General features: G+C 40.4%; 1 protein-coding gene across 1 annotated transcript; it reads right to left on the bottom strand.

Annotated features, from left to right (window-relative positions):
• Positions 1–479: 479 nt before the first annotated feature.
• amn1 (antagonist of mitotic exit network 1 homolog (S. cerevisiae)) lies at positions 480–21081 on the bottom strand. The gene is made up of 4 exons (XM_085166552.1): positions 20860–21081; positions 6786–10885; positions 5398–5448; positions 480–5298 (listed from the first exon to the last, which is right to left on the bottom strand). The coding sequence occupies exons 2-4, from the start codon at positions 10837–10839 to the stop codon at positions 5186–5188; spliced, it is 4218 nt and encodes a 1405-aa protein (XP_085022678.1). The 5' UTR covers positions 10840–10885; positions 20860–21081; the 3' UTR covers positions 480–5185.
• Between the last annotated feature and the right edge of the window lie 6441 nt (positions 21082–27522).

Here is a 27522-nt window from a genome sequence, read left to right as displayed (position 1 = left end):
CCCTCTGTTGTAGTGCCTGCATGTGAGTCTGTGTCTTTTGTTCAGTCTGTGTTATGTGTTTCCTGTTTTACTTTGAAGGTCTCTGTCTTATCTCAGTGTGTTCAGTTTACGCTTCCTTGTCTCGTCAGTTCTGATTTGCCCCAGCTGTGTTTCCCTCCTGTTGTCCATTCCCTGATTGCTCCCTCTATGTATTTAAGCCCTGTGTTTCAGTTTGTCATTGTCGCGATCTACCGTTTATATAGCTGTGTGTTTTTTTCAGTCCTCTGGTGTAAGTTTATTTTGATATTTCTAGTTATGTTATATTTGAGTTTAATATTAAAGCAGTTTTGAGTTTAAGTTTTGTCTCCGGAGTCTGCACTTTGGGTCCTTCTTCTGCCTTCACACAGCCATCACATAACACCATTTCAACTTCCTGTAATTTGGGTTTGTTTCAGATTATTTCCAGGAACTATGCTAAGGGTGTAGATTTGGTATGGGAATTGGTGGGGACGGATGATTCAACCACCGAACTCTGCCCTGTTTCTTTTTTTTTTTTCTTTTTTGTTTTTGCTTCTTAATAAAAAGAGGAGAAATATACTTGCCTACATATGCTATTCTACGTGCTTTTAAACCATTTAAAATCACAATTAATAGTTTTATATGTGAATTATATAATCTTAAATTACTATTAAACAAATGACTGACTAAGTATTTTAGACTTTAGTTTACTTCAGTCATATTCCATATAAATCAGGTATCATACAAACATAAAAATAACTTAATATACAGTCATGACAATAAAAGAATATGACTTTAAGGACTTAACATCATTACTTCAGTTATACTACACCAACATCTCTGACACATTAGCACTAAGGGAAAACTGAATAACCTGCTGGTTTTTGTCCATAAAACAACTCATCTAAGATTACCACAAAGTAAAAGATCTCTCATCAAAATTATGCAACAGTTTAGGCACTATTGCCCCGATCAAATCAGTGAGCTGAGATTTTCTATTCTAAACATGAACTACTGTTACAGCAACAGACATGGACTACTGGTGTCCCACACAACAACTCAATGTGAAGGAGCCAAACACATGCCTGCTCCTCTCGTTAACTGAGATCAACTACTGGCATATTTGTTTTACATCTATACTGTGCAGTCTCTCCTGGTGGACATGGCATACAGCAGCATTGTTTAATCTCAATTGAGTCATTGTTGACCGTAGCCTTTTTTTTAGTCTTCTGAGAGCACTGAAGCTTCTTTCAGCCTCAGTACATGCGTTTTATCCTCAGATTACAATTATTATTCTGTGCTTGATGTGCCTCACCTTTGTCTCTTCCCATCTGACTGCACTAGGACATACTGCCACCTGATAAAATAACACATGAGACATGTCAATTCAGATTCTTCAAATACACACTAATGAAACAATTTACATCAGCAGCCTAAAAATTGTCATGATAATAAATACTAGTTAATCTATAGCACCAAAACATCAGTCAGTCACCTGTGACCTCGCCTCTTCACCTCTGTCTGAGCTACAACATGGCAAAGCTGCCTCTGTCACCTGATAAATAACAGTGAGACATTCCACATACATGCAGTCACACATGTGCAGTGTTGGGTAAGTTACTTTAAAATAGTAACTTAGTTACATTACTAGTTACTTCTATCAAAAGTAACTCAGTTACTTCAAGTTACTCGTTACTTCCAAAGTAACTAGTTACTAGGGAAAGTAACTTTGGTTTTACTCAGAATTCTCTTGTTAATGTGTTGCTTCCATAACTTTGCCAGTCTTTTAGCTTGCTTACTTGCCACAAGTGCACTGTGCCACCTACCAATAGAAAGGAAAAGATATTACATATTTCCACGAGAGAAATCCCACGCCTGGACCGTCAATGACTGCTGCCATGACTCTAGCCTACGTCACAGCGTCATGTGCGCCTTTTACATCCAACACAAAAAACTGCAGTCGTGGTGCTTTGATTGTACTCAGAACTCAGAAATTCTGCCTTCTGAATAGGAAGATGTAGGTAACACCAGACTGCAGATGAGCTGCATACAGGGCTGGACGGGGACAAAAAATCGGCCCGGGCATTTTGACTAGAGACCAGCCCGCCATTATAGGAAAAATCATAAAGCCTTTGAATGAAAACAAACGCTGTTGTGACAGTAATGTTCACTGTTTTGATGGTATATATGCATCAATCGTTTGTTGTAAGATTCAGATAATTATTTTTTAAAAGCTAGACATTTTAAATGAGAATAAGAAAGAAAAGTATTTCTTTGTGCCCACCTCTCCCTGTTAATGCCCCACCTGGCACCCCTGGCAAAACTTTGCTAGCTCTGCTCCTGCACAGTTACCAGCTGTCAGCTACCTAAAAAGGATCCTGGGGTTATCTGTCTCTCAGAAACAGTTCATAACTTCCCTTCAACTCATTTATGTCACCTAAAAGGTAAACCTGTATCTCCATCACCTGTTCAGCTTTGATGATTCAGTAAGGACATCTCCTGGTTTCATGTTTCCCTCTCACCAGATAAACAAACCGACATCATGACCAGCAGCTTTTTTGCAGCTGTGGCTCCAGCAAACATCAGCTGATACTAGAAATTAATATTAAATAAATTCTAACAACAGCTGATCAAGCTTAAACGTGCTGCTGTTGTTTAGCGCGACATCGGCTGGTTTCCTCTTTCTGGCGCAAAGTGGGCGATAAACAAACAAGAGAGACGATCAGCTGATCATTGATCAGTTTTCATGATTGAAGTAGAAACGGGAGAGGGAGGGGGGAGAATGAAAGAAGAAGAGGCAGCTGTGCAGCAAAGACACAGAATAACTCCAGCTTTGTGCCTTTTTCAATGTAGCCGAATTACGGGACAAACTGTTCCTTTTCATCTCAATAAGAAATGCGTAATATTTTCTCTGAATACCAGACGGACGGTTGGCAACTCTAATAACTTATGAACAAAATAAAGTTCAACATCATTAACTTCATAGCACCCACCCAGCTGTATAGAAACTCCGTCATGCTAGCTAGTACACAGTACGGAAAAAGTCAGAATAACGAAAATAAACTCCACCTAAACTTGGTTTATATCTGACCCAGATAGACTGCAGGTCATAACTTCTTACCTGAAGTTCAGTTCACACTTGGACCGGCGGCCGCCTTGGGTCTCTTTTCCTTCTCTTCCACCTGCTGGCCTCCAACACTTGCTAATGTTATTGAATCTGTGGAAGCTCCGCGATAGCCACCACACGAAGTAACGAGTAACGACCCTATCTAAATCCCAGTAACGACTAACGCGTTCCTGATTTTGGCATAATAACTAGTTACCGTGCTCGTTACCACAATAATAACGTAGTTACTGTAACGCGTTACTTAATAACGCGTTAGTCCCAACACTGCACATGTGCTTCAAATACAGTCATGAACCATCAAGTCATCATCCAATTTCACCTGTGATCTTGTATCACCATCACTCTCTGAGCTTTGTGTTGGTTCTTCTGTCACCTGACAAATAGGACATACATGACAATAAGAATAAAATGTGGAGCTGCTTCAGTGTTTCTGTCAAATTGTGAAGATCTTGACTCATCAGTAATGTTTGTAGGGTGAGTGCAATTTTAAAACAATTTGTGCAACCTCACTACAAGGTGGATATTTGCAAAATCCTGACTACCTCATGACATTTTGTCTCAAAAATTAACCCTATGAATATGTCAGTACCATTAGGATGAAATTATTGTGTCACCAACATTTTAACGTTAGACATAATTTTAACAGCTTCTGTAAACTAATATCCTGGCTTACTCGAGGCTGCCGTTTTCTCTGACAGTTTCAATCAAAATTAGAAATGCTGCTCTGGGAGACTGAGATAACTAATAGTGCTGCCTGCTGTGCAGTTAAGTTTCCAAAACACGTTATTAATGGGTACATACCATTTTAGACTGATGTGGGCCAAAGCCTAGCATAGCCTGTAACGTTATTATGACGGACACATTTTATGAGTTAATTTGGCTTTAAGTGACTTTCAGGTTTCTTTGAAAAATACTTTCTTATATCCATGTTCTTCCTTTTTGCTGCCGTCCTCCTCTCCTCGCAGCGCAGGCTTGCCGCTGCTAAAACTAAACAGAGCTCCCTGAAAGGCACAGCCAATCACATTGGCCATATTCGTCACATGAGGTAAGACTCCAGTAGAGAACGTAATTTAACTCTTTCTGCACCGCTGGGTGAATGAGACGCTGACAGATGTTTTTTTTTTCTTTTCTTTCTATCGGGTTAGTTTTTCTTTACTCGAAGAGATCAAATTATTGGTGGGGACAATTCAATAATCGCTGAATATTGGTGGGGACATGTCCCTTCCGTCCATGCCAAATCTACGCCCTTGAACTACGCCATTTCCCTATAATGCTAAACAACTGTTGCAGCTTATAAATCAATCTACTATAATCCCTACTATTAGTTTAGACAAAGACAAAACCACATTTAAAAATGGATAATTTAATAGTAGAAACAATTAAAAAAAAATTAAAAAAGGTTGAAATACAAATACTGAAAGTGTAGAAAAACAGTAAAAATAAAAAATAAAAAAAATAAAATAAAAAAAAACACAAAAAAACTTACAATGCAAATGTTACAAGTCAAGTTTTTTGTCAAAAAAAAAAAAAAAAAAAAAAAAAAGTTTACACTTACACCCCCTTTCATGGATATCACTTGTTCCGAGCCATGTTCAAATTAACATGTGGACTTACTAAAGTCTGCATGCAGTCTCTGATGCACAGACACAAGACAAACTATGCAGTGTCATGCATCTTCAGAGCTTCTCAGCTCATTAAACAGAACTGCACCGACAGCAAATACCATGTATTCCTTTCATCTCTGTCGCGAGTACAGTGGTGAACAGACGAGGCGCAGTGACACAATAATACTCAATGACGGACAGAATGTCATCACTTGAACAAATTTGTAAAGGCTGCCAAGTTCCCACATCCCACAAGTCAGTAACTACACCTGCTCCATGACTGTAACGCTTTTTACAGGCATGTAAACAACAAAAGGTTACACAGCCTTAATGTATTGCTTGTATATGCACAGCAGAAAAAAACACAAAGGCATAATTTTAGTCAGAATCTTTGTACTAAATGTCTTAAATGAAAGAAGAAGAAAAAATTCCCAGAGAAGAGACATCTTTCACATTATTAATCTTTTGAGTGAGAGCGCTCCTTGTATTTCTTCTGATACTCGTGGAAGAGACTGAAGGTCTTGGGAATAGGTCGAGGTCGATTCTTCTGCAGACTCGAACGCCATTTACCTATGATGTAATTAATAACCATTAGACAAAAACAGCCTAATTAATAACATTTTTAAAAAGAGAATAAGAACTGATGTATGCTTCAGATGTAGTTGCTACCTTTTGGTTTTGTGGCAGCTGTCGCAGCGCTCTGCTTTTTCTCTGGCTCTTCTGGAAAGACAGATTCAAAAATTCCTTAAAATAAATTTTGTTACATATTTTTTTAATTTGTCTAATGCATTCATTCAATTTGAGAAAATTCAAATTTTACATATTTAATGCATTGTGCCATTCAGTCAAAGGTCAAAGTAATAACACAGCTCTATAGAACCATTTAAAACTTTCCTCCCCTCGTGACCTCATCCTTTGATCATCCGTCTCAAAGAAAAAGAAAAAACAAACAGTACTTTCCAGTCCCCATGTTTACCACCACTCTAATCTGCAAACACCAGTATCCCACTCCAACTATGACCCATCGAGGAGCAGAGATTTCATTAGTCTTTTCTGGGTCAATTTATGTTGAATGTCCCCGCTTTATGTAGACACTCCAACAATATATTTGCCAATCACCCTTCTAACATGCAATAAAAACAACAACAACTACAACAACAAAAAAATAATTTTTAAAGAATAAATATTTTTAGTAGATGGTTGGTGCTTTGGAACTTTTAGCTTCATAAATTTGGATCTTTACCAAAAAGAATGGGTCTGCATCATCTGGAGAGATCACAATTTTTACCAAAATAAACCAAAAATCAGCCTTCTGTGATCCATTGTTTTCAATAGATAATAATAATAATAATTAGGGATGCAACGATACCAATTTTTTCAAATCGATACGATACCGATACTTGGATCTGAGTACTTGCCGATACAGAGTACAAAAAAACGATACTTCTACCACACACACACACAAATGCAATGAATTGGAAGGCAAGTTTTTTATTATATTCCCTGCCGATAAAAAATAAAATCTTAATAAAAATTGACCACAAAAAAATTTCAAGTGAAAAATAAGCACTTCTGTTAAATTATTGCAGAGTCTCCACATTGTAATTTTACAAAATATCACTGAACTATTGGCACTGTCTCGAGCTTTCAGAATAATAAATAAACACTTCTATTTGGAATAAAATAAATACAAATTAGGTTTGCGAATAAATTAAACTTTTAAATTATTGCAGAGTGTCCATATTGTAAACAAACAAACAAAATAATTATTATAAAATAAATAAAATAATAATTGCCCCCTAGTGGCCAATCTAAAAAACTACAACAGAAATGACAAGCCACCCTCTGATTAATGAAATAAGTTGGTATCGGTTCATGGTATCGGTTAACTTTTACGAGTATGAGTACACACACATTTTACAGTATCGGCCCCGATACCAGTATCGGTATCGGTGCATCCCTAATAATAATAATTAAAAAAAAAAAAAAAAGTAGCCAATCAACTTTATTGTGGGCAATATGAGAATAACGGTACCCCCTCTATCTATGGTATTTACCTGAAACGGGATTGGTGGATTGCTTCTTGCCACTGGATCCATCTTTGAGGTCAAAGTTACTGGGTAGAACACTGAACTTCAAGACTATGTGCTCCTGGCAAGGTTTGACATTTTTGCATTCACTTTTAGAGGAACATCTCTTATTATCATCAGCGGTGATATCCTTCTTCTCCTCTCCAAGCCTCTTCAGACTCCGGGATTCCTTAGTTTCATCTCGTTTCATCAATATACCCCCGGCAACAGAGTAAGAACGGTGTTTACGTTTTTTTTTGTGACTAGCTTTAGTCTGTTGAAAACTTCTCCACCATTTGTCATGAATTAGCTGTTTTACTGAATAATTCCTGTTGTACACCATGTCACTGGACTTGCTACTCAAAGGGTTGAGATTGACAGTAAGAACTTCTGGAGGCCTCAGGTGTGCTGACTTAGATGCACCCTTTACAAAACGGGGATGGGCTTTTCTGCAGCCAGTTAAAGCACACTTGTCTTGTTGAGCTGAGCCAAACAGCACCAGTTCTGCAGTTCTTTTTGAGTCTATATTGAGAGCTTCAGCTCCAACAGCAGGCTCCTTTTCACATTTTGAAACATCATCAAGGGCATTTTCTAAATTAAGATCAACAGGTGAGTTGCATTTCTTTGATTCCTTTTGGGGTGGACCAAATTCATCATCCCATTCGAGTCTCTTGTGTTTTCTTTTGATTTTTTTATGCTTGACAGATACTTTAAAGTCACCTTCAGCACAGATTTGAGATTGCTCTTTGGTTTCCAAAGGTGACACTGGCACATCTAAAGCTTCTTCACAATTCTTGCCATGATCCAGGATCTGGATGGCAATCTCAGTCTCAGTGCTGCAGAATTTTTCAGTTTCAGCTTTGTTAGTACTGACTGAGGCACCTGGCAGACTCGATGCTGTAGACTTTGGTTGTTCTTGTCCACACTTATCGTAAGGTTCAGACATCTTTATGGCAAGATCTGTCTTCTGGCTAAGAATTTCATTTTCACCACTGGAGAGATCTTCATCACTTATAAATAGAATACTTGAATGACTGGTATTGGCTATTTTGGAGTGGTTCTTAGAATTTTGTTCAGAAGGCGATTGAGGTTGGTCATCATCTTCAGTCAAATCTATGGTTTGACCAAGAAAGCTGCAAAGCTCAGAACCACTAAATGCAACAACTTGATCATCAGTGTTCTCCTTGTCCTTTACTGGATCCTTCCCAAACTGGTTATTGTGCTTTAGTACAACTGTTTCGCCATTATCACTGGTCTTTTTTAACCCTTTTCCAAACTTTTGTTCTTTCTGGCTCTGGCATTTACATTCATAAGATGTACTTAATCCCATAGTCATTTCCAACAGCTTTGTAAGACAGCAAAGCGGCTGACTTATGCCAATTTCCACAGTTTCCAATTTTGATTCCCACAATGTGGGCTCTGTATTATCAGGTGTCTCACTCTCCGTGGAACTACTTACGACCCTCTCTGCATCCATACTTTGTGGCATCTCATTTTCTATTTGCTCATGGTAACGTCTGGCTTCTTCTGGAGGCATAACTTGGATTTTCAGGGACAAACATGGGTCACTGGCACCATCTGTCTGATTAGGGGAGGGAGTTTGAATTGAGGGGGGTTTGAGTGTGGTGGCTTCTTTTCCTTCATTTGAATCAACGGGTTCAAAATGTGTTGATGGCAAGATCTTGCTTGGCTCTTTACTCGTAATTGCAGGATCACTGTTGTTGATGTGCAGCTGATCTTTCTGGCCATCACTCTCAAGCAATGAAGTGTGATGTTTCAGAGACAATGGGAAACCAAATTCTTTGTCTATTTCATCCAACTGCTCATTTAGATTTAACCATGATGATTTGTAAGGCGATTCTGAAAATACTTCATTGTCTTTGAGGACATGGTAGCTTTCCATTTGCTCCTTAAAATTGCCATCTACCTGCAACAGTACAACAGAGTTGGCTGTTAAATATTTTTGGCAGAATTCTTTAACTTCTAAAACCTTGAGAAAGCCTACCTTGCATGAGTACATTTGCAATGTTTCACGTTTTCCCTCCCAAAACAGGTCTATAATTTTTTGTGCAGTGTGTAATTCTTTCAAATCGCTGAGCTCTTTCTGATTCTTTTCTACATCTTTTATCAACTGTGTTAGTGTCAATAATGTCCATGGGAATGTTGGGAGTGCAGAAAGATCAGGAACAGGTGATGTTGAAAGTGTCTGGATCCCACTTTGGTCTTCAGGAGAATTTTGGCATACTGATTCTTGGGATGGAATTGAATTTTGAACATTAACATCCAGTTCAGGTTGTTTCCCTGCGTTTTGTGTCCCTGACTCTGAAGATGGCAGTGTTTTGTTAATTGCTGTGGTATCTAAAACAAAAGTTTTCTCAGGGTTGTTTAAAGAGTCTCCTGCTGTGGAATCACAAGAAGCATGGTCATTGTGAAGCTGACCTTCCAGGGATGGCAGTGGTTGTACAACAGCAACAGCTTTGGTGCTGGCATTTCCAGGTGATGAGTGAATGGAGCTGTCATTTAACTGGACTGATGGCAGCATCTCAAAACTGCTTGCTACTGATGATTGTGTCTTGCTGTCAACAGATTCCGGCAGTAGGGATGAACCAAGCAACAATTTCATTAAGCTACAGTTCTTAGGATGAATTTCCTCACTTGGGCTTCTTTCATTTCCTGCAGAAGATTTGTGGAAACCGTTAGGTACACAGGTTTGCTGATGGGGTGTACTTACAGCGTGCTGTGTTCTTGACATTACATTTTGAGTGCTTTGAGGTAAAGACTGCCCAGAATGGCCAGGTAATAACTTGATGGAATTCAAGCTAATATAATTTTTAGGGGTAGCCGAAGTCCCAGGTTGAATATTAGATTGATTAGACAAGATCGTTGTGGTCGTTCTGGCATACTGCTGCTGTCTGTGATTTGAATAGCTGTACGGTGGAGGAGGACGACCATCAGACCCAGGAGTGCATGAATTATTTAAACTATCTGCACTTAATGAGTGCCTGATCACTTTCTGTTGTTTATAAGTTTTTATCCGATGCCCTCTCATTTTTGCAGAGTGATTGATATTTTCATACTTTTTATAAAAATTTGAGTTACTGTAGGTGGCAGTCTTGATCCCATTGTTGTTTCTTAATTGGTGCTGAGCCGAGTGTTGCTGAGTTTTGTGGCTGGTGCTGGAAAAGTAAAAATTCTGTGCACTTGATGGTGGATATGTTGCAATGTTATTGTTTCCTGAAGTCTGAGAGGTTCCCATATTGTAACTCTGTGAGTTGACAGGACAGAATCCATGCTGAGTGCCGCTTTGTCGTTGAACCTGATTGTTCGGAACAAGGCACATAGTCTGTTCAGAGCCAGACATCATAGTGCTGGTACATAAACCACGTTCAGGTGGAAATGAGGTAGTTGGTGTAGTGTACGCTGAAATGGGTTTTGTCAAGTCTCCATTCACATTCTGTTGCATGCCCTGCTGAACACTGACATGCTGGATATTAGTCACAGTTCTATCCTGTGTTCCAATCATTTGTCTCTCATTAACAACAGGTGACTCTTTCCAATGAGTGGACATGCCTTGCTGGGGATATGTAGTGTTTGAGTTCATCTGGTTAGGTAGACTCTGAGTTGATGAATTCTGATTACAGTCTTGCAGAGTGGGAATCTGAAATCCAGATGCTGGCAAAGATGGGTTTCCACTTTGCTTATTAGCTGATACATTTTGAATATAGTTTAAAAACATACCAGAAAAATAACTATTTTTATTGCCTCCACCATTCTGCTGAGAAGAAACCTCCTGATAAGTTCCTGCAGAAGTCTGCAAATTTGACATTTGTCTGTTAGAATAAGCTCCATTGTGCAAAGGGAAATGTTCAGCGTGTACATTTTGCACTCCTAGGTTTCTTGCTTGATAGTGAATGGTTTGATTTGGAGTCCAAGATTGCAGATTTGTTGTTCCATCATGGGCATGATAAGGAGCAGCTTGCGAGGGCTGAGAGGCTTGTCTAATCTGCTGGTGTTGTCCATTCATCAATGTGCAGGACTGCATCTTCTTCCTCCGTTAAAGTTTGTAGTGGGTTCAAATGGGAATGATCCTGAAAAAGGATAAAAAAATAAAAAAATAAATAAATACAATAACAAAAAAATTAAAAATCTATTAACGGCAGTAAATAAATTTAAATTACAAAACTGCACCAGAACCCATATTTACTGTACTTAATGATTTAAATACACGCCCTCTTCCATAACTGGCCATTGACAGCTAGAAGAAAAAAAAAACAAAAAAAAAAACAAAAGAAAACAAACACGTCTCTAACCAATTATCAGCAATAGAAGCATTGACCAGAAGTACAATAAATAAAACAGGATAGTTGTTTGTGCAAACATGGCTTTTTGCACAAACAAGTGTTCTTCCAACCTTTTCTTTAAAAAAAAAAAAAAAAAAAAGCCTTTAAAATGAAACCCAAACATGAGTTGAAATTAAGGCATTTTAAGGAAAACTACATTAGTTTGAAGATAACGCTTTCACTTTCAGCAAAGAATAAGGAAGGTATAGCATATGGTTTAAAGTTGCAAATAATACACCAAATTAGGGCTGCACGATTAATCGTTAGAAAATCGCGATCTCAATTCATACTTATGTGCGATCTCATTTCCAAATGACAACGATTTAAAAAAAAAAAAAAAAAAAAAAAAAAGACGACGACTGTACCGCATTTTGATCCGGGACGTAATCTGCATGAAAACAAGCGCTCACTCTTCCTGCTCAACAAATGACAAGGGCGGAGCCTTATACCACGTGATACAAAAGCTGGCTGCTAAAATTGGCAGGGAAAAAAATAACAAAAACAACGGAGAGCACGTCAGGGATGACGAGAAAGTGACTGGAGAAAATCCGTCCCGGACAACCACCCAAACATCAATAACGGGAACCTTATACAGCGCTTCCCTATACCCGTCGAACTCCCGCAGGCACAAAGAAATTACGGAGGCTATTACTTATCACCTGACTCCCATCAACACTGTGCAAAACGAGGGATTTAGGAAAATGATCAACACCCTAGACAAACGCTACACAGTGCCGTCCCACAACTATTTTTCTATTGTTGCACTACCTGCTCCTTACACGCAGCGTCGAGCAACGGTGGAGACCGTAGATTAAATAAAACTTTATTAATCCCCTGGGAGGGTTTCCACACAGCTGAATAAACTTCAAACAGAAAACTGATTAAACAGAAGTGTGGGATGGTCGAAAATTTACGCCAGCATCCGGTTATATTTTAGATAGCAAGGAACAGACAGCAGAGTTTCATTCCAACGAGAGAGCTAGTGACGTAATTCTGAAGGCTAGACCGTCCAATTACACAGTTGCTCACTTCCGGAAGTATATGTATACCCCCCTCCTTCGAATGTCTCCCTAATTCTGAGGTCTCAAGGTTGGCAAGTATGCTGTATGCTAAGCCTGGTCAAGGATGCATACAATTTCTCCTCCATAACCCCACTGGGTAGGTCAGACAGACTCCTAGTATGACCACTGGGAGTATTAGGAGGTGGTTGGAGAAGGCCTTAGCGGAACAGACTGGGAGACACTCTGGTTAGAACATCAAACATCGGTTTACTGAGTGCATCACAGACTACTTAACTTTCTACACAGACTGCATTGTCCAGCCCAGACTGTCCATTGTTACCCAAGTATGACGTTTTAGTGTAGTAAAAATAGGGATGGGTACCAGTTAGGGCTGAAAGCGCGAAAGCTGATCATTGAATGAAACGGATGAACCAGAATTGGTTTGTAAAAATGCTGCAACTTCATCTGCATGTGGCCAATAAAGCCATTCCTTCATTCACAAGGACATAACAGGAAATGAACAAAGGTTGAGTTTGGGTGTGGTAAAAAAAAAAAAAGAAAAAAAAAACTGTCTAAGAAAAGTGGGGTAAGAGTAAGACACGGAGGAAGTGGGACATAAAGTGGACTGGGTTAAAAACACCACTGCACTTTACAGGAAGGGACAGAGTCGTCTCCTGTTGTGGCCAGTGCCATCCCCTATAACTCCTTTTCCATTAGTACTGTTGATAATAATAGATTGCTTGGTATACATTGGAGTTAGAGAGACTGCAGAGTTTGTGAATATTTGCAACATTATAATATGGCGACTGTTAGGGGGTAAGAATACATATAGAAAAATAGTCTTGGATTATGAACAAAGGGCTGGGGTGCAGGGCAGAAGAACTGCCAGCACCAACCCCCAGACAGGAAGCCACAGGTACAAGCCTGGAGGAGGGCAACCCCAGGGTGAACAATAGAGAGAGCAGTGGAAGACTATGGAGGAGGGGTGCCAAAGGGCAGCCCCCCACCCCCTTACGCTATAAAGGTGTGTGTGTGTCATGGGGGTGCGTTTGTGTGACCTCCTGCTCACCAAAGGATCATAAAAGCAGGAAGCTTACAGCACAAGAAACAGATCTTTCAGATAGGATACATCTGCAATAAAACCCCCCTAAGCCTCCCCCAGCACCAAATTGGCTGGAGAGGTGGTCAGAGACAAAGGGATGTCTTTGATCCTTGAACCAAGACTTTACAAATTTAAGAATCACAATGACAACATTCAACAATTTGACTCTAACATGAACCCTTGGGGAACATGCTGTTTTTTGCAACCATTTCCCCGTTGCTGAGTTTCAAAAATGGCGGTATTGATTTTCTTGCACGAGACCTTCTCACGACTCATCAAGTGATGCTACTATCCAGGCAATCGGTCACATGCAGTCTGATGACATCACATTTTAGCTGTGGCTGTCACGCGAAGGGTAAACTGATGGTACGACCATAGCTGGACATACCGGGTGATTTTTTTCATTTTTAATGGGGCGATTTTTTGTGGTGGATTGGCCAGATGCTGGTCAATGTGTTAAAATAACTCAGTTGTTTGGTGGTGGCTACGGCGGAGCTTCCACAGAGGCCAGCAGGTGGATGAGGGGAAGGGGAGGCAGGAGGAGAGACCCGAGGCGGCCGCCGGTCCGAGTGTCAGGTGAACTGAACTTCAGGTAAGAAGTTATATCAGGGTCAGATATAAACCAAGTTTAGGTGGAGTTTATTTTCATTGTGCTGACTTTTCACAGTCAGTTACAATAACTCGTACTGCATGCTAGCTAGCATGACGGAGTTTATATATAGCATTAATACATTAATTTAATATTACTTTGACATGAATGAGTTGAAGGGAAGTTATGAACTGTTTCTGAGAGACTAATAACACCAGGATGCTTTTCTGTGTAGCTGACAGCTGGTAACTGTGCAGGGGCGGGTCTAGCAAAGTTCTGCCAGGGGGCCAGGTAGGGCATTAACAGGGAAAGGGGGGCACAAATAAATACTTTTCTTAATTATTCTCATTTAAAATGTCTCGCTTTTATTAAATAATTATCTGAATCTTACAACCAAAGTTTTCATCTGATGTAGCATGTATGGAAATCATACATATACCAACAGGACAGCGTACATCACTGTCACCACAGCGTTTGTTTTCATTCAAAGGCTTTAATACCTGGTGAGCCGCTCTGTAGTCAAAACGCCTGGGCCGATTTTTGTCCCAGTCCAGCCCTGGGCACGACACGCAGTGAATTAATCTGAGAATGTGCATTAAAAAAAAAAAATTTATGCCGCTTCTTAATGACAGTATCTAACAACCCCAACTACCAGATTCAGTTTGTAATTGGCTAAAAATAAGTAACTGTCTTCAGAACATTGCAGAGGCTTTATTGACTGTATTTGGCTCAACGTATCTGTGTGAGCAGATTTTCTCTCACACGAGTCCTCAGGTAGCTGTCTGAATGCTGGACACTCTGAGACCTGTGTCTCAGAGATCACATTAACATGTGTATCCCTGTTTTAATCAACATGCCATATTGCCTTATTTTTCTTATCATTGTTGTGAGGGGATCATAAATAACATTTGCATTTTCTGCTGTACAGTCCATTTGCTGTCTTTTTTTGTGTTTCAAAATAGCTGATAACTATGCGCTGATAGCTGCCAACATCTGCGAACAAATTCTATAAAGTGGTTCTATATAGTGTGTAACTGTTAATATAGAGCGTTATTCTCCATCTTTCCTGGAAAAGCCTCTTCCTGCACATCTAATAACCTTACTAATGCTTGCTGCAGGTCAATGGGATCCAGCTCTTTAGTGCTCAGGGATCCAATAGCAATATTGTCAGACCCTGAAAACCATTGATGTGAAGAGTTCTTTGTTATGCGATAAGAGGGACTGTACAATGTGGTAGCATAGCAACATATCAATTATAGAAATGGAAACCATCTTGTAACAACATGCATTTTTATCCTTTGAAAAAAGATGAAAGTGTTTATTAGTGCTTGGACATAATGTTCAATCCAAGGCTTTCGGGTATCCTTGTGATTCTTTGTTGTAGTTTTCCATCATGATGGTGAGGTGCTTTTTCCAGGCTTCTCAAGCTACAAATATGAAGAGTACCTTTTAAAATGAGAAATATAAATTTATGTTAAGAACCCTTGAGTTTGTTTGATCCATGTACAGCAGCTGTCTGGGACTAGATTTATTAAAAATAGTAAAGAAAAGGTTTTATTTCGTTTTATTTAAGGAATGTTTTCCTTTTTCAACCTCAATGTGTGAACACTGCTGGTCTTTTGTCACTTCAAACAAAAGAGGATCTTTAAATTATTACAGAGGGCTAATTGTACCAATACATTAATTATCATTTGTAACTTTAAGATTTTCATTCATTTTTAAAATAGCAAATGGATTGGTTTTTATGTAGCTCGTTTCTAATCCATGCGATACAACATGCCCCATTCAGCTATGATCAATAACTGCAGATATCAGCAGGATCCATCGGAGACCAATTTGGGGTTTGTAGCTTGCTCAAGAATCGTTGGCATGGAGACTGAGACCATGTCCACACTAATGCGTTTTCGTTTGAAAATGCATCTTTTTCTCTACGTTTTGGCCTTCCGTCCACACTGAGACGGTTTTCGGTCAAGGAAAGTGCAGCGTTTTGAAAACGCTCTCCAAAGCGGATACAGCGGGTCAGCTGGAGGCGCAGTCGAAGATTGCAGCGGTCCCAGATCAGATGTACACACTGAAACACTCTCCCATGTTGCTTGTCTGGATTTATTGTGCTATGGTGTGTTGATATCTGTGCATTCCTGTATTATCCTTCTGTGTTACACATTTTGATGTTTTTTCCTCACTACCTAGCCTGACCTGTCTCCCCAATGTGATGTTTGTATATTGTGGCGATCGTGGCTCAAGAGTTGGGAGTTCGCCTTGTAATCGGAAGGTTGCCGGTTCGAGCCCCGTCTTGGACAGTCTCAGTCGTTGTGTCCTTGGGCAAGATACTAATCCCATGTTTGCCTACTGGTGGTGGTCAGAGAGCCTGGTGGCGCCAGTGTCCGGCAGCCTTGCCTCTGTCAGTGCGCCCCAGGGTGGCTGTGGCTACAATGTAGCTGCCATCACCAGTGTGTGAATGTGTGGATGACTGGATATGTAAAGTGCTTTGGGGTCCTTAGGGACTAGTAAAGCGCTATATAAATACAGGCCATTTACCATTGTATCAGTTTGTACATGCTCCAGATAGCTTTTCTTCAAATTCTTTCATTCTCACTCGCTTTTGCAACTTTGTACGTTACTCGCAGCAACAACTCCACCTCATTGTTAGTCCGCTTAAAAAACTCTCTGCTTTTCCTCAACATTTTGCCGCGACGTTTCAAAGAGCCGGAAAGTAAATAAATGGTAGACAGAAATTAGGTAGTTGGAATAGTCTTGCATTTCACGCATGTGCAGTACTGCAACGTAAGCATTGTTGCGACTTTCATCCATAAATAAAGCCGCGGCCGGCTGAGTTGGTTGTGTCCCTGTGACGCGCCTCCAATAATCCATAAAGAGTCGTACTTGTACTTTGCGCATTTATTTTAAGAACAAAACAAAAACGTTTGCGCTTTCAATCAATTTACAAATAGCGCATGGATTAACTGGTGTGCCAAAAAAATGACGGTCAACAGAAAAGTTTGCCCACAAACTCACCCAACAACACTGCTGCGAACACCGACATCAGGTAAATAGACTGTGACCACACCCACATGCCATCACCTGAGACGCAGGTAAAGCTATACGCCTGTGCCACCATAACAAAAAGGCAAAACATAAACATTGACTTTGGCTCTTACAAGCATTTTCGGCTGTTTCAATGTGGACGCACAACTCTGTGAAAACGACTGAAAACATTAGTGTGGACGTGGAGTGTTTTCAGACAAAAACGCCTCCTGGCTGCATTTTAACATAGCTGTTGTTGTTTCAGCAAGTTTTAGAACTAAAGAATCTCAAAAGAAGTCCAGTTGTCTTCTTCTTTTTTTCTCTCAAGCTCTTGCAACAATCTTTGACTCACCATCAGCTGTTAGAACTGCAGAAGCCTTTATATTGAGGTATATTGAGGTTTATATTGAGGCTGAGGTCATTTGGAGTCCAGGGAGCGCTTTTAAAGACCTTCTATGACTCTGTGGTGGCATCCGTCATTTTTTACAGTGTGGTATGTTGGAGCAGCAGTTTATCGGCAGCTGAGAGGAAGAGGTTGGATAAACTCATCAGGAAGGCCAGCTCTGTTCTGGGATGCACCCTGGACCCAGTGCAGGTGGTGGGAGACAGAAGGACTCTGGCCAAAATAACATCTCTGATGGACAGAGTCTCCCACCCCATGCATGTAGATGTTGCTGAACTGCAGAGCTCCTTCAGTGACAGACTGCTGCATCCTAGATGCATGAAGGAGCGTTTCCGCAGGTCCTTCCTCCCTGCAGCTGTCAGACTGTACAATCTGAACTGCTCCCAACAAACATAGATGTTTATATCAATGCTGTAACTCCAATAAGTTAGTTAATTAACCAATTTGCACTACAACCTGGTTTGCCTTTTTATTTAATTTAATAACTGTACAGTACTCTCTATTTATAGTACCCATTGTCCTTAATGTAAATATGTAAGAAAAACTGTATGTTTCTGTTCCGTGTCCTGTGTACTGTTTGTTTGTATATTTGTCTTTTTGGCTGCTGTTACAACCAAATTTCCCCCCTGTGGGACAATTAAAGGATTATTCTATTCTATTCTATAGTAAGAGGTAAAACATTTTCAAGAACCTCAAAAGAAGTCCTTCAACTCAAGCACTTACAACTACCATGACTTGGATGACTGAGAGCATACATTGGTTACTAAACAAAACAACTGCTGCACACATTTTATGTCACAGTATTTTTGCTCCTTCTGTCGGACAACATTTGGACGTCCTTAACTCTGAAGTGTAACAAAACTATGAGAATTAAAACAACTGATAACCAGAGCTTTTGAATCAGGAGTCCTTCAACACAGTACTTCACCCACTCACACTGAAGTGCCAAGACACTGATAACACAGAGATTGTGTCTTCCCAGGAGACGGAGCGAAAAAGGTCCCACAACAACCTGCTACATTTCCCAGTGGCCCTAAAACCATTGGAACAAAGACAAAGCTAGATGTCGTCAACATTTATTAAAAGAATGGGTGCAAATTAACACCCATACTTTTACAATTATTTACTAGTAAATAATACTAGGCAGTGGCTTACATTCTCAAAGGATCCCCCCTTACCACCAGTTTTTAATGATGCCATCCTCATGAACTAGCAAAGGTACAGAGGATTGACCAGAGCCACACATACACTAACAAACTGTTCATGATACACGTGGAAGAGAAATCTTCACTTGGACAACATGGGTTCACTAATTCAGGTCACTATGCAAATAAAAAGCAAATTGAATAGTTTTTACTGCTCTTAGGTTTAATGATGCTTTTGTTCCATACATTGTGTCTCATGGTGCTCTCAGAACAGATGCATATTAGGAGTGTGTTGAATATTTTTTGTATATCCACGTTGACCTACATCAGTTTTTTTGCATTCAAAGTATAATCTAATATAATAATATCCTTGACCCATTTTATTTGTGTGAATAATATTACAATTTACTAATCTTTAATTAGTTAGTGTGTTTATTTCTAAAGGTATGTATACAGCTCGGTTATACCGCAAGATCATAATTTCACATCTTAAGGTAAAGGTTATTAAAACACAGGAAGATCACACGCATAATACCAATGCACTCTTCATTTTAGGTCAAATAGCTGCCTCATATATTTAATTAATGTTGCATTTATCTCACAACTAAGAGTCTTTTGAACACAAGTATATTAAGGTTTGAGTACTTCAACCAGTTTCTGACCAGTGTGCACATAAATCAACACAGAATTCTTTGTGATCCATTATACATCCTGTACTGGGCACCATTAGGAAGAAGGCATAGAGTGTGGCAGAACAAACTAAATGGGTTAAAGAAGGCTTTTGTCCCTCTACCCAACAGAATCAAAGAGAGCCTAAAATAAGCTGACACATAGATTTATAGAACTGAAGTCAAATTTCCCAGTGAGAACGATAAAGTATCAATCAAGATCCTTAATATTATAAAAACACAAGCACACATATGCACGTTAACAAATCTGCATGCATAAAGTAGGATTTGAGGTTCTGAACATGCTTCCTTAAGAGGTAAATAGCCGATTCTAAACAGGCTGTTATTCAACAGACCAGGAAAAGAGTATTGTTGGTAGTGATGATGTCACGGCTACAGAACACTCAAGCCTTCCCACTCCACACAACATCACAGTCTACATGCATGAAGGAATGACACTCATCTCCGTATACAAGTTGACTCTATATTTTGACGGTACCTGGAGTATCAGCCTGTGTTTACTTGGTATCAGGTCAATACAGGAAAAATAATTATGGCAAAGCACAGCAAGCATCATCATCAAATGTTCTTGCTCTGTGGTGACTGGTTATCTGAAGAGGTTAGAAAATAATGCATTTTTAGCAGTTAATATCCTGAGAAAGGTAGCTGGGGTTAACTTGTGCAAACACGAATTTTATTTTTAATGTAATTTTACGAACAACATCTATTTCCCTCCACGGAGCAATAGTGAATGATCAGGGGTTTGCCATCAGTGATCAGAGAGTGGCTCGGAGACCATAAAACATCATTTTCAGACACTTCGGGATGTGCTGGAGATGTTAGAGCTCGTCTGACACTCCCCTTATTAAAACAAGATCTTATGTTGGGCTCACACTGTGCGACTTTTTCAGTCGCGCGATTCAGCTCCTGCTCAAACTGTACGATTGACTCGCAGAGGTTAGAAGTTCATAGGTCACGATGCAGGTCTCACACTATACGACCTGAGTGCTCACACTGTGCGTCCGTAAAATGAAGGTTATAACAGAAATCCTGTCGCTCGCTCTCCCTCTCTGTCTTTAACTCACACAGACACACACCACCATCAACTTTGCTAAATTGCTAATGAAAAATACTGATCAGACAGCTGTGATTGAGCAGCAGTGTAGATCCAATTATTTTCACGGTTGTTGTGGTCGTGATAATTTTGTGAAGCCACATCGAAAAGGCTCGGGTGAGCTTTCCAAAGTTCTACAAGTTGTGCCTCCATCGCTGCACCGCCGTGCTGCGCAGTCTTTTTCGCTGGCATTTGTGTTTGCGCGTGCGCAGTGTGAGAAACTGCGGCGACACCCTCAAGACGGTCGTGAAGATTTCCAACACGTTTGAAATCGACCAAGCGATTGATGATAGGGAGCTGTTAATCGCTTCTCGTTACCCCACGTATACTACTCGACGCACGATGAAGGTCAAAATCAGGCCGATCGCCAAAACGGTCGCACGACTCAAAAATCGCACAGTGTGAGCACAGCATAACGCTGCTGAATGTAGCCCTCCAACTAAACTGGCGGCTCTCCCGACGCTTAAAAAGGTTGTGCCTTTATTTTCAATGCAAGACTTACATTTCTTAAAATCGTAAAACTCAGTAACATCCGGTTTAAACGCTGATCAGTAACGTCAGATGTTAATATTAAACTTTAATGTAGTCTGTTATGCTCATCCACAGCTTCGCTCATGTGTGCAGCAGCGTACACTACACAACATCTGTACTGTACTTGAGCAACTGAGGAACTTACTTTTTCACGAATTCTGGTTGAGCCGCAGCGGTTTCAAATAGTCCGCATCCTCTTGGATAAAACAGCTTCTTTTTGTGGAAGTGGCGTGGTTTCCTCCATATCACATCCGGGTTTAATAAGGGAAAGTTTTAGTCCTTCTGCTGGGGTTGAGTAAACGCCATGGAGATTCAACTCTTTCGTCTCGCGCTAACGCTCTCTGCTTATGAGTGTCGGCGGATCGGTGACGTCATCGAAGGAGGCGGACCCCGACGAACACGTGTGGCTTCACAAAACAGGACCACAACTCATCTTCGCCCAGAGGAAGTACGAATGTTTGAGTTCCCAGTCGGAATTTGAATCTTTCCCACTCGGAAAGTCGATGCAGTCCCAGCAACAGTGCTGTGCCAAACTTAAGATTTTGGAGCCCATACTAAATACAGGGCCAGTATTATACCCGTACCCATACTTTTAACATATAAAGGCAGTTTATGTAGGGGAGAGCATGATTGTAGTGATTTATGATATATTTAGTGACTTAGTTAATACAACTAAACGCACCTTTCAGCTTTTCATGCATTTTGAAACTGTTTTTTTTTTCTGGAAACCTGAAACGTAAACGTGTCTAAGGGACTGAGCTCTAATTCTCCAGAGAATCTCATTCTTTGAAGCAACACCCAGAGCTTGTGGACAAAGGGACAAAGCAAATCAATTCAAGAGCTTCTGTGTTAGCTCTTCCTTCACCACATCAGACTGTTACAGTGTCCACATAACTGCAGAAACTACACAAATCTGTCACTCTCCCCTTACGCACATGTACAACGACTAACAAGAGCTAAACACACACTGCAGCCACTTGCAGCACACAGATTTGCCTCATGCTCTCCTCAGGGAGAAACAGACAGTTGCTACATCTTGATGCATGCTCAATCATCCAGGTAAAGAAATCCCAAAAAGTTGATTCTGTTCATCTGGATGTAACGTTTTTTTTCAATGGAAGAAACATTTCATCAGTTTCTTCATCATTATTATGCAAATTGTCCTGACCATTGGTCAACAACCAGTCATCAAAGACCATGGTCTTTGATGACTGGTTGTTGACCAATGGCCAATGACCATGACTACAGCTCACAGAAAGTTGGGGAATCACATCATCGTAAGATGGTGATTCGCAGCCGTTTAGAGAGTTTTTCCCTTTTCATGTAAATGAACCTCGGATTTGAGCAGGGAGTCAAGGAGGCCGTTAACATGAAAATGAAAGGAAAAAAAACACCTCTGAATCGAGGAGGGGGACTAAGGGTCCATCTTTTAACATCTTACAATGCATCATTGCAGATGGAACAAAAACTGCAAATGCAGAAGCGGGAAGTGGAAATTAACCACAACCTTACTACTTCCACAAGAATAACAGCAGGGGCTATCCACAGGGGATAATAGCAGCCAGGTGCTGCTAATAAAATCAGCTTGATTAAGTGATTGCCAACAAGTGTGACCATAGAAACAGCGGTTTTGGCAGTTTGCTGGTCTGGAGAATTCAAATAGGTTAAACAAAATGTGAACAATTATAAGGTCATTTCCAAACAATTTGAAGTTTGTCATTCTACTGTAAGAAATATTATTCTCACGTGGAAAATAGTAGTTGCCATTTTTATCAAGAGAGAGCATGCTAGCAAATTCTTCCCAAGATTAAACCGATCAATACTCAGAGAAACTACAAAAGACCAAGAGCTGCATTTTGGAGCATTCAGCCATCATTTAGCATGTTCAAGATCATAACATTAAAATTAGCAAAAGGCGTAACTGGTGTGTGGATGTTTTGAGAGTGCGGCCAGGAAAAAGCCTCTTTTCTAAAAGATTTTTCTTTGAACAATGTTGAGTCAAAAATTCTGACATTTTTTTCACTTCTTAAATGAAATTAAAAAAACACCACACGAGGAGAGGAGAGTTTGTAGCTGATCAGTCTATTGAACCTCTACAAATAGTCAAAAGCAAAAATCACATCTTTCATTTGAGGTTTCATTTATTTATTGTCCCAATATGCAGAATATTAGAATTTCACATATTCTCCTGCATGCTTTCGATGGGTGAAAGACACAGAGGCGGCGAGATGCATATTCAAAATCCCAACAATTTTGAAGCTACGGTATATGCGAGATGCTGTAAGCCTACAAAAATCTTTGATGAGCAGTGTGAAACCACCTCATCTTTAGTGATGTGGTTATTTCCAGCGTGCTCCATATTCTGTGTGGCTTCACAAAACAGGACCACGACTCATCTTCGCCCAGAGGAAGTACGAATGTTCGAGTTCCCAGTCGGAATTTGAATCTTTCCCACTCGGAAAGTCGATGCAGTCCCAGCAACAGTGCTGTGCCAAACTTAAGATTTTGCAGCCCATACCAAATACAGGGCCAGTATTATACCCGTACCCATACTTTAACATATAAAGGCAGTTTATGTAGGGGAGAGCATGATTGTAATTTATGATATATTTAGTGACTTAGTTAATACAACTAAACGCACCTTTCAGCTTTTCATGCATTTTGAAACTGTTTTTTTTTTTTTTCTGGAAACCTGAAACGTAAACGTGTCTAAGGGACTGAGCTCTAATTCTCCAGAGAATCTCATTCTTTGAAGCAACACCCAGAGCTTGTGGCCAAAGGGACAAAGCAAATCAATTCAAGAGCTTCTGTGTTAGCTCTTCCTTCACCACATCAGACTGGTACAGTGTCCACATCACTGCAGAAACGACACAAATCTGTCAGTCACCTGCACTCTCCCCTTACGCACAACGACTAACAAGAGCTAAACACACACTGCAGCCACTTGCAGCACACAGATTTGCCTCATGCTCTCCTCAGGGAGAAACAGACAGTTGCTACATCTTGATGCATGCTCAATCATCCAGGTAAAGAAATCCCAAAAAGTTGATTCTGTTCATCTGGATGTAACGTTTTTTTTCAATGGAAGAAACATTTCATCAGTTTCTTCATCATTATTATGCAAATTGTCCTGACCATTGGTCAACAACCAGTCATCAAAGACTGCTGCTACTTTGCGTCTGGGGAGGGAACTCAAAACTTAAAGAAGTCCAGACGCTTTTCTTTGCAAGCTCCTTTGACTACGATGACCTGGATGACTGAGAACCTTCACAGACATTTGTATGATGTGTTCTGCAGCTGTGATCACTTACGTGAGTCTGTGTTATCATTATACAATCTTTATACATTAATCTTGACTTCTCGCCAAAATTTAGTGATCCATGTCACACATGATCGCAACAAACTGCTGAAACTGCACAGTATGAAGGCGCCTTTAAACCAAGATCTCGTGGATCTGTGTGAGATTATTATTCTAAACGTATGTTATCTTATACCTATAGTCAAGGTATTTGAATTATGTTAACAGCTGTAGAACATCATCATCATCAACTTTATTTATAAAGCACTTTAAAACAACCACAGCTGACACAAAGTGCTGTACATTGGAACTGTAAAATAAAATTACATAAGATATAAGTAAAAACCAAATAAAAGAAGAGTGATATCATTAAATAATTACTTCAATTAAAAGAGAAACTAAGTCTCGCTGAGGTTAAAAGCCAAGGAATAAAAGTGGGTTTTAAGACGTGATTTAAAAGTGGACAGTGAAGGGGCCTCTCTAACGTGCATGGGCAAATTATTCCATAATTTTGGAGCCACAATAGAGAAGGCCCTGTCCCCTCTGAGCTTCCTCCTGGATCTCGGTACCTCCAGGAGCAGCTGGTCAGCTGACCTGAGAGACCGACAGGGTATGTGGGGATGAAGAAGCTCAGAGAGGTAAGGCGGGGCAAGACTGTGAAGGCATTTAAAAACAAATATAAGAAGTTTAAAATTAACTCTAAAAGACACAGGCAGCCAGTGCAGAGAGGCTAGCACGGGGGTTATATGCTCTCTTTTTCGAGTTCCTGTTAGGAGTCGTGCAGCCGCATTTTGAACCAGCTGCAGACGTGAGAGCAATGACTGACTGACCCCCACATAAAGTGAGTTACAGTAGTCCAGGCGAGAAGAAATAAAAGCATGGATCACTGTTTCAAGATGCTGCCTCGAAAGAAAAGATTTTACTCTTGCCAGTCGCCTTAAATGATAAAAACTGGACTGAACTGGAGAGAACATAAATATATCCCTTAGTCTAGATTGTGTGCAAAGTATGTAGCTTAGTTTCCCTTATATTTTTAGGTTAAAAGAACATGGCCATTTTTGTAGTTTGTTAGACAGGTGTGCGCTGCCATTGATCTGCTGTGAATGTATTACACTGTTTTCTTGACATGTCAGACTGCTAAATCATGAAGAGAATGTTGTGTGCAGAGGACCTTGTGCCGATAATAGAAGAAACAGACCACATTCCATGCCCCCACCTTTATAGAGGGCAGAAAGACAGGGAGCCGAGGTCATAACTTAGGCGCCGTGATACAGAAAGAATGTGAATGTTTAGGCTTTTACGACTAGATGGGGGCCAGTAGAGGTTATAAGAAGCTGTAACCCATCATCATTTTGAGATTTGCTGTGACCCTCTTCATGCATGTCTCCCCATCCGGATGGCTTATACTCATTGTATGGAAATAAATGATTGTTGATTGAGCATTTATACACCGAGTATTGTCCTTCCTTCAGCCCAAAGATTCAAAGAATTGGGAGATTTTAACAGTCTGGTATGCACTGACATCAAATTTGTCTCTCAGAAAAGTATAATTTGACCTTTGATGACTCTGCAGTCACAAAATAAAACGTTCCTGTCATTGTTTCCTGCTTGCTTCCGAGTATGTTATCTATGACAGCTGCACACAGCTATTGTGTGCTCAGAAGCATGAAGAAATTATGGCATTAAATTGAGACATGATGATTAATGAGAGTAAGCACAAGATTACAAAGACAAGCTTCCATAATAATAATTTACGGCAAAAAAAACCACACACACCTGAGTCCCCGTGTTTTAACCTGGCGGGCGTGATTGCGGATGCCGTGCAGGTGCGTCCGCCCTCCCTGCACGCCACCGCAGACCACGCCCCACCACAGTAAGAAATCAACCTAAAGGTTTTCTTTTATTCTCTGAATGTAGATTTTAGATTTCTAGTATCTTAAAGCACAAAACACTTGTTGGTCATCCCACACAGCCATCTTTGCCTTTAAGTTAAATTTAGATCAAACTAAGATATTATATCATGGTTTGATCTTGTACTATTGGAAACACGTGAACTTTTGAGTATATATTTCCTTCATAAGATTTATATTACTGCTAAGTAAAGTCATATCCTGCTGTGAGTGTGATGTTCCTCCAAATTTTGCTCTTCTGTTATTGTCTTATGCAACAGTTCCTACAGCCATGCTTTTTTTTATTTCCTGTGTTGCTATTTCTATACTTTATTTTCTAAGGGAAACACATTACTTAGAACTGTTCACCACATCAGTAGTGGATGCAAGGAGTGTTTTCAAGAGGGACTTCATTAGATGATGATGATGAGATAGCCTTTATTTGTCAGTTGCAGGTCTTTTGCCCACAACCGAGATGACAGACCTTGCCGACCGTACATACAATACACAAACATCACATTGGGGAGACAGGTCAGGCTAGGTAGCGAGGAAAAAAACATCGAAATGTGTAACACAGAAGGATAATACAGGAATGCACAGATATCAACACACCATAGCACAATAAACACAGACAAGCAACATGGGAAAGAGTTCCAGTGTGTACATCTGATCTGGGACCGCTGCAATCTTTCGACTGCGCCTCCAACTGACCCAATGTCCACATCAGAGGGGAGGTAAGCGTTGGAGGTGGCGTTGGATCCGGGGTAGGGAGGGTGATGCGTCGGTGAGTGCTTATCAGTATCAGTATATCTATGTGTGTGCGTTTCCATAGTTCAGCTGAGACAGTGTCCTTCGCCCTGCCAGGCTAAGTAAACAGTCTTCCAGCCAACCCAGGTGGCCTTGCATGGAATGGGAAGGAACAGACTAAACACAGTCGTTATCAGGGTGTTTTGTTCAGCTCCGGCCTTGTAGCTGGCGCCGAGAGGGTATCCACATGAAGTGATGTTATTTTTTTACTTTAGTGCGAACAGCTCATATGAATTTCAAAGCAGTTCTACAGTCCAACACTGGTCTCTTAATCTCCCGTTGGAGAGCCGCGAGCTTCGCCATACTTGCGTTCTGTGATGTTGTCATTTCTTGTGCTCAAGGAGCCGATTTCAGAGAACTCACGGCAGTGTGCCTCCCCGAGATGTCATCCAATTTTGCGCCCAGAGATGTTATTCCGGGCTAGCCCTTCCGAGATGTATCCAGTCTGCAGTCAGAGATCTTATTCTGAGTATTCACAGCAGCCGTAGCCTCTCCAAGATCTTATCCGTGCTGACTCAATGAGCCCATTTTGAGAAACTCACGCCTCTCCCATCGTTCCAATCCCAGCGGGCAGCCTTGTGGGGGTTTGAACAGCCGGTTCCGCTTTCTTAATTCTTCGATAAGTCAGGGCCAAGCCAGCTCCGATCAGCCAGAACCCTGTTACCATGGTTCCGAATAGGTAGATATCTTCAGCACTCAGGCTCACCCAAGCCCAAACTTCTCGTTGAGAAAGGGGTGTCAATTGCATTCAGGGACCAGTTGATTCAATCCATAATTCCTCTTTTAGGTTTTAGAGAACAGTCTGTGAGAGAAT

The sequence above is a fragment of the Neolamprologus multifasciatus genome, chromosome 7 (genome assembly GCF_963576455.1).
Source record: "Neolamprologus multifasciatus chromosome 7, fNeoMul1.2, whole genome shotgun sequence".
Taxonomy (NCBI): Eukaryota; Metazoa; Chordata; class Actinopteri; order Cichliformes; family Cichlidae; genus Neolamprologus; species Neolamprologus multifasciatus.
Note: the sequence above shows the minus strand (reverse complement) of the source record. Positions and strands in the feature narration are given on the sequence as shown.

Excerpts from the sequence above, each read along its gene's own strand:
- amn1 (XM_085166552.1), bottom strand. The coding sequence starts at position 10,839 with ATGCAGTCCTGCACATTGATGAATGGACAACACCAGCAGATTAGACAA. Across the intron at positions 5,449-6,785 it reads ATCCACCAATCCCGTTTCAG|AAGAGCCAGAGAAAAAGCAG; the intron begins GTAAATACCATA and ends CTGTCTTTCCAG. Across the intron at positions 5,299-5,397 it reads AGCTGCCACAAAACCAAAAG|GTAAATGGCGTTCGAGTCTG; the intron begins GTAGCAACTACA and ends ATTACATCATAG.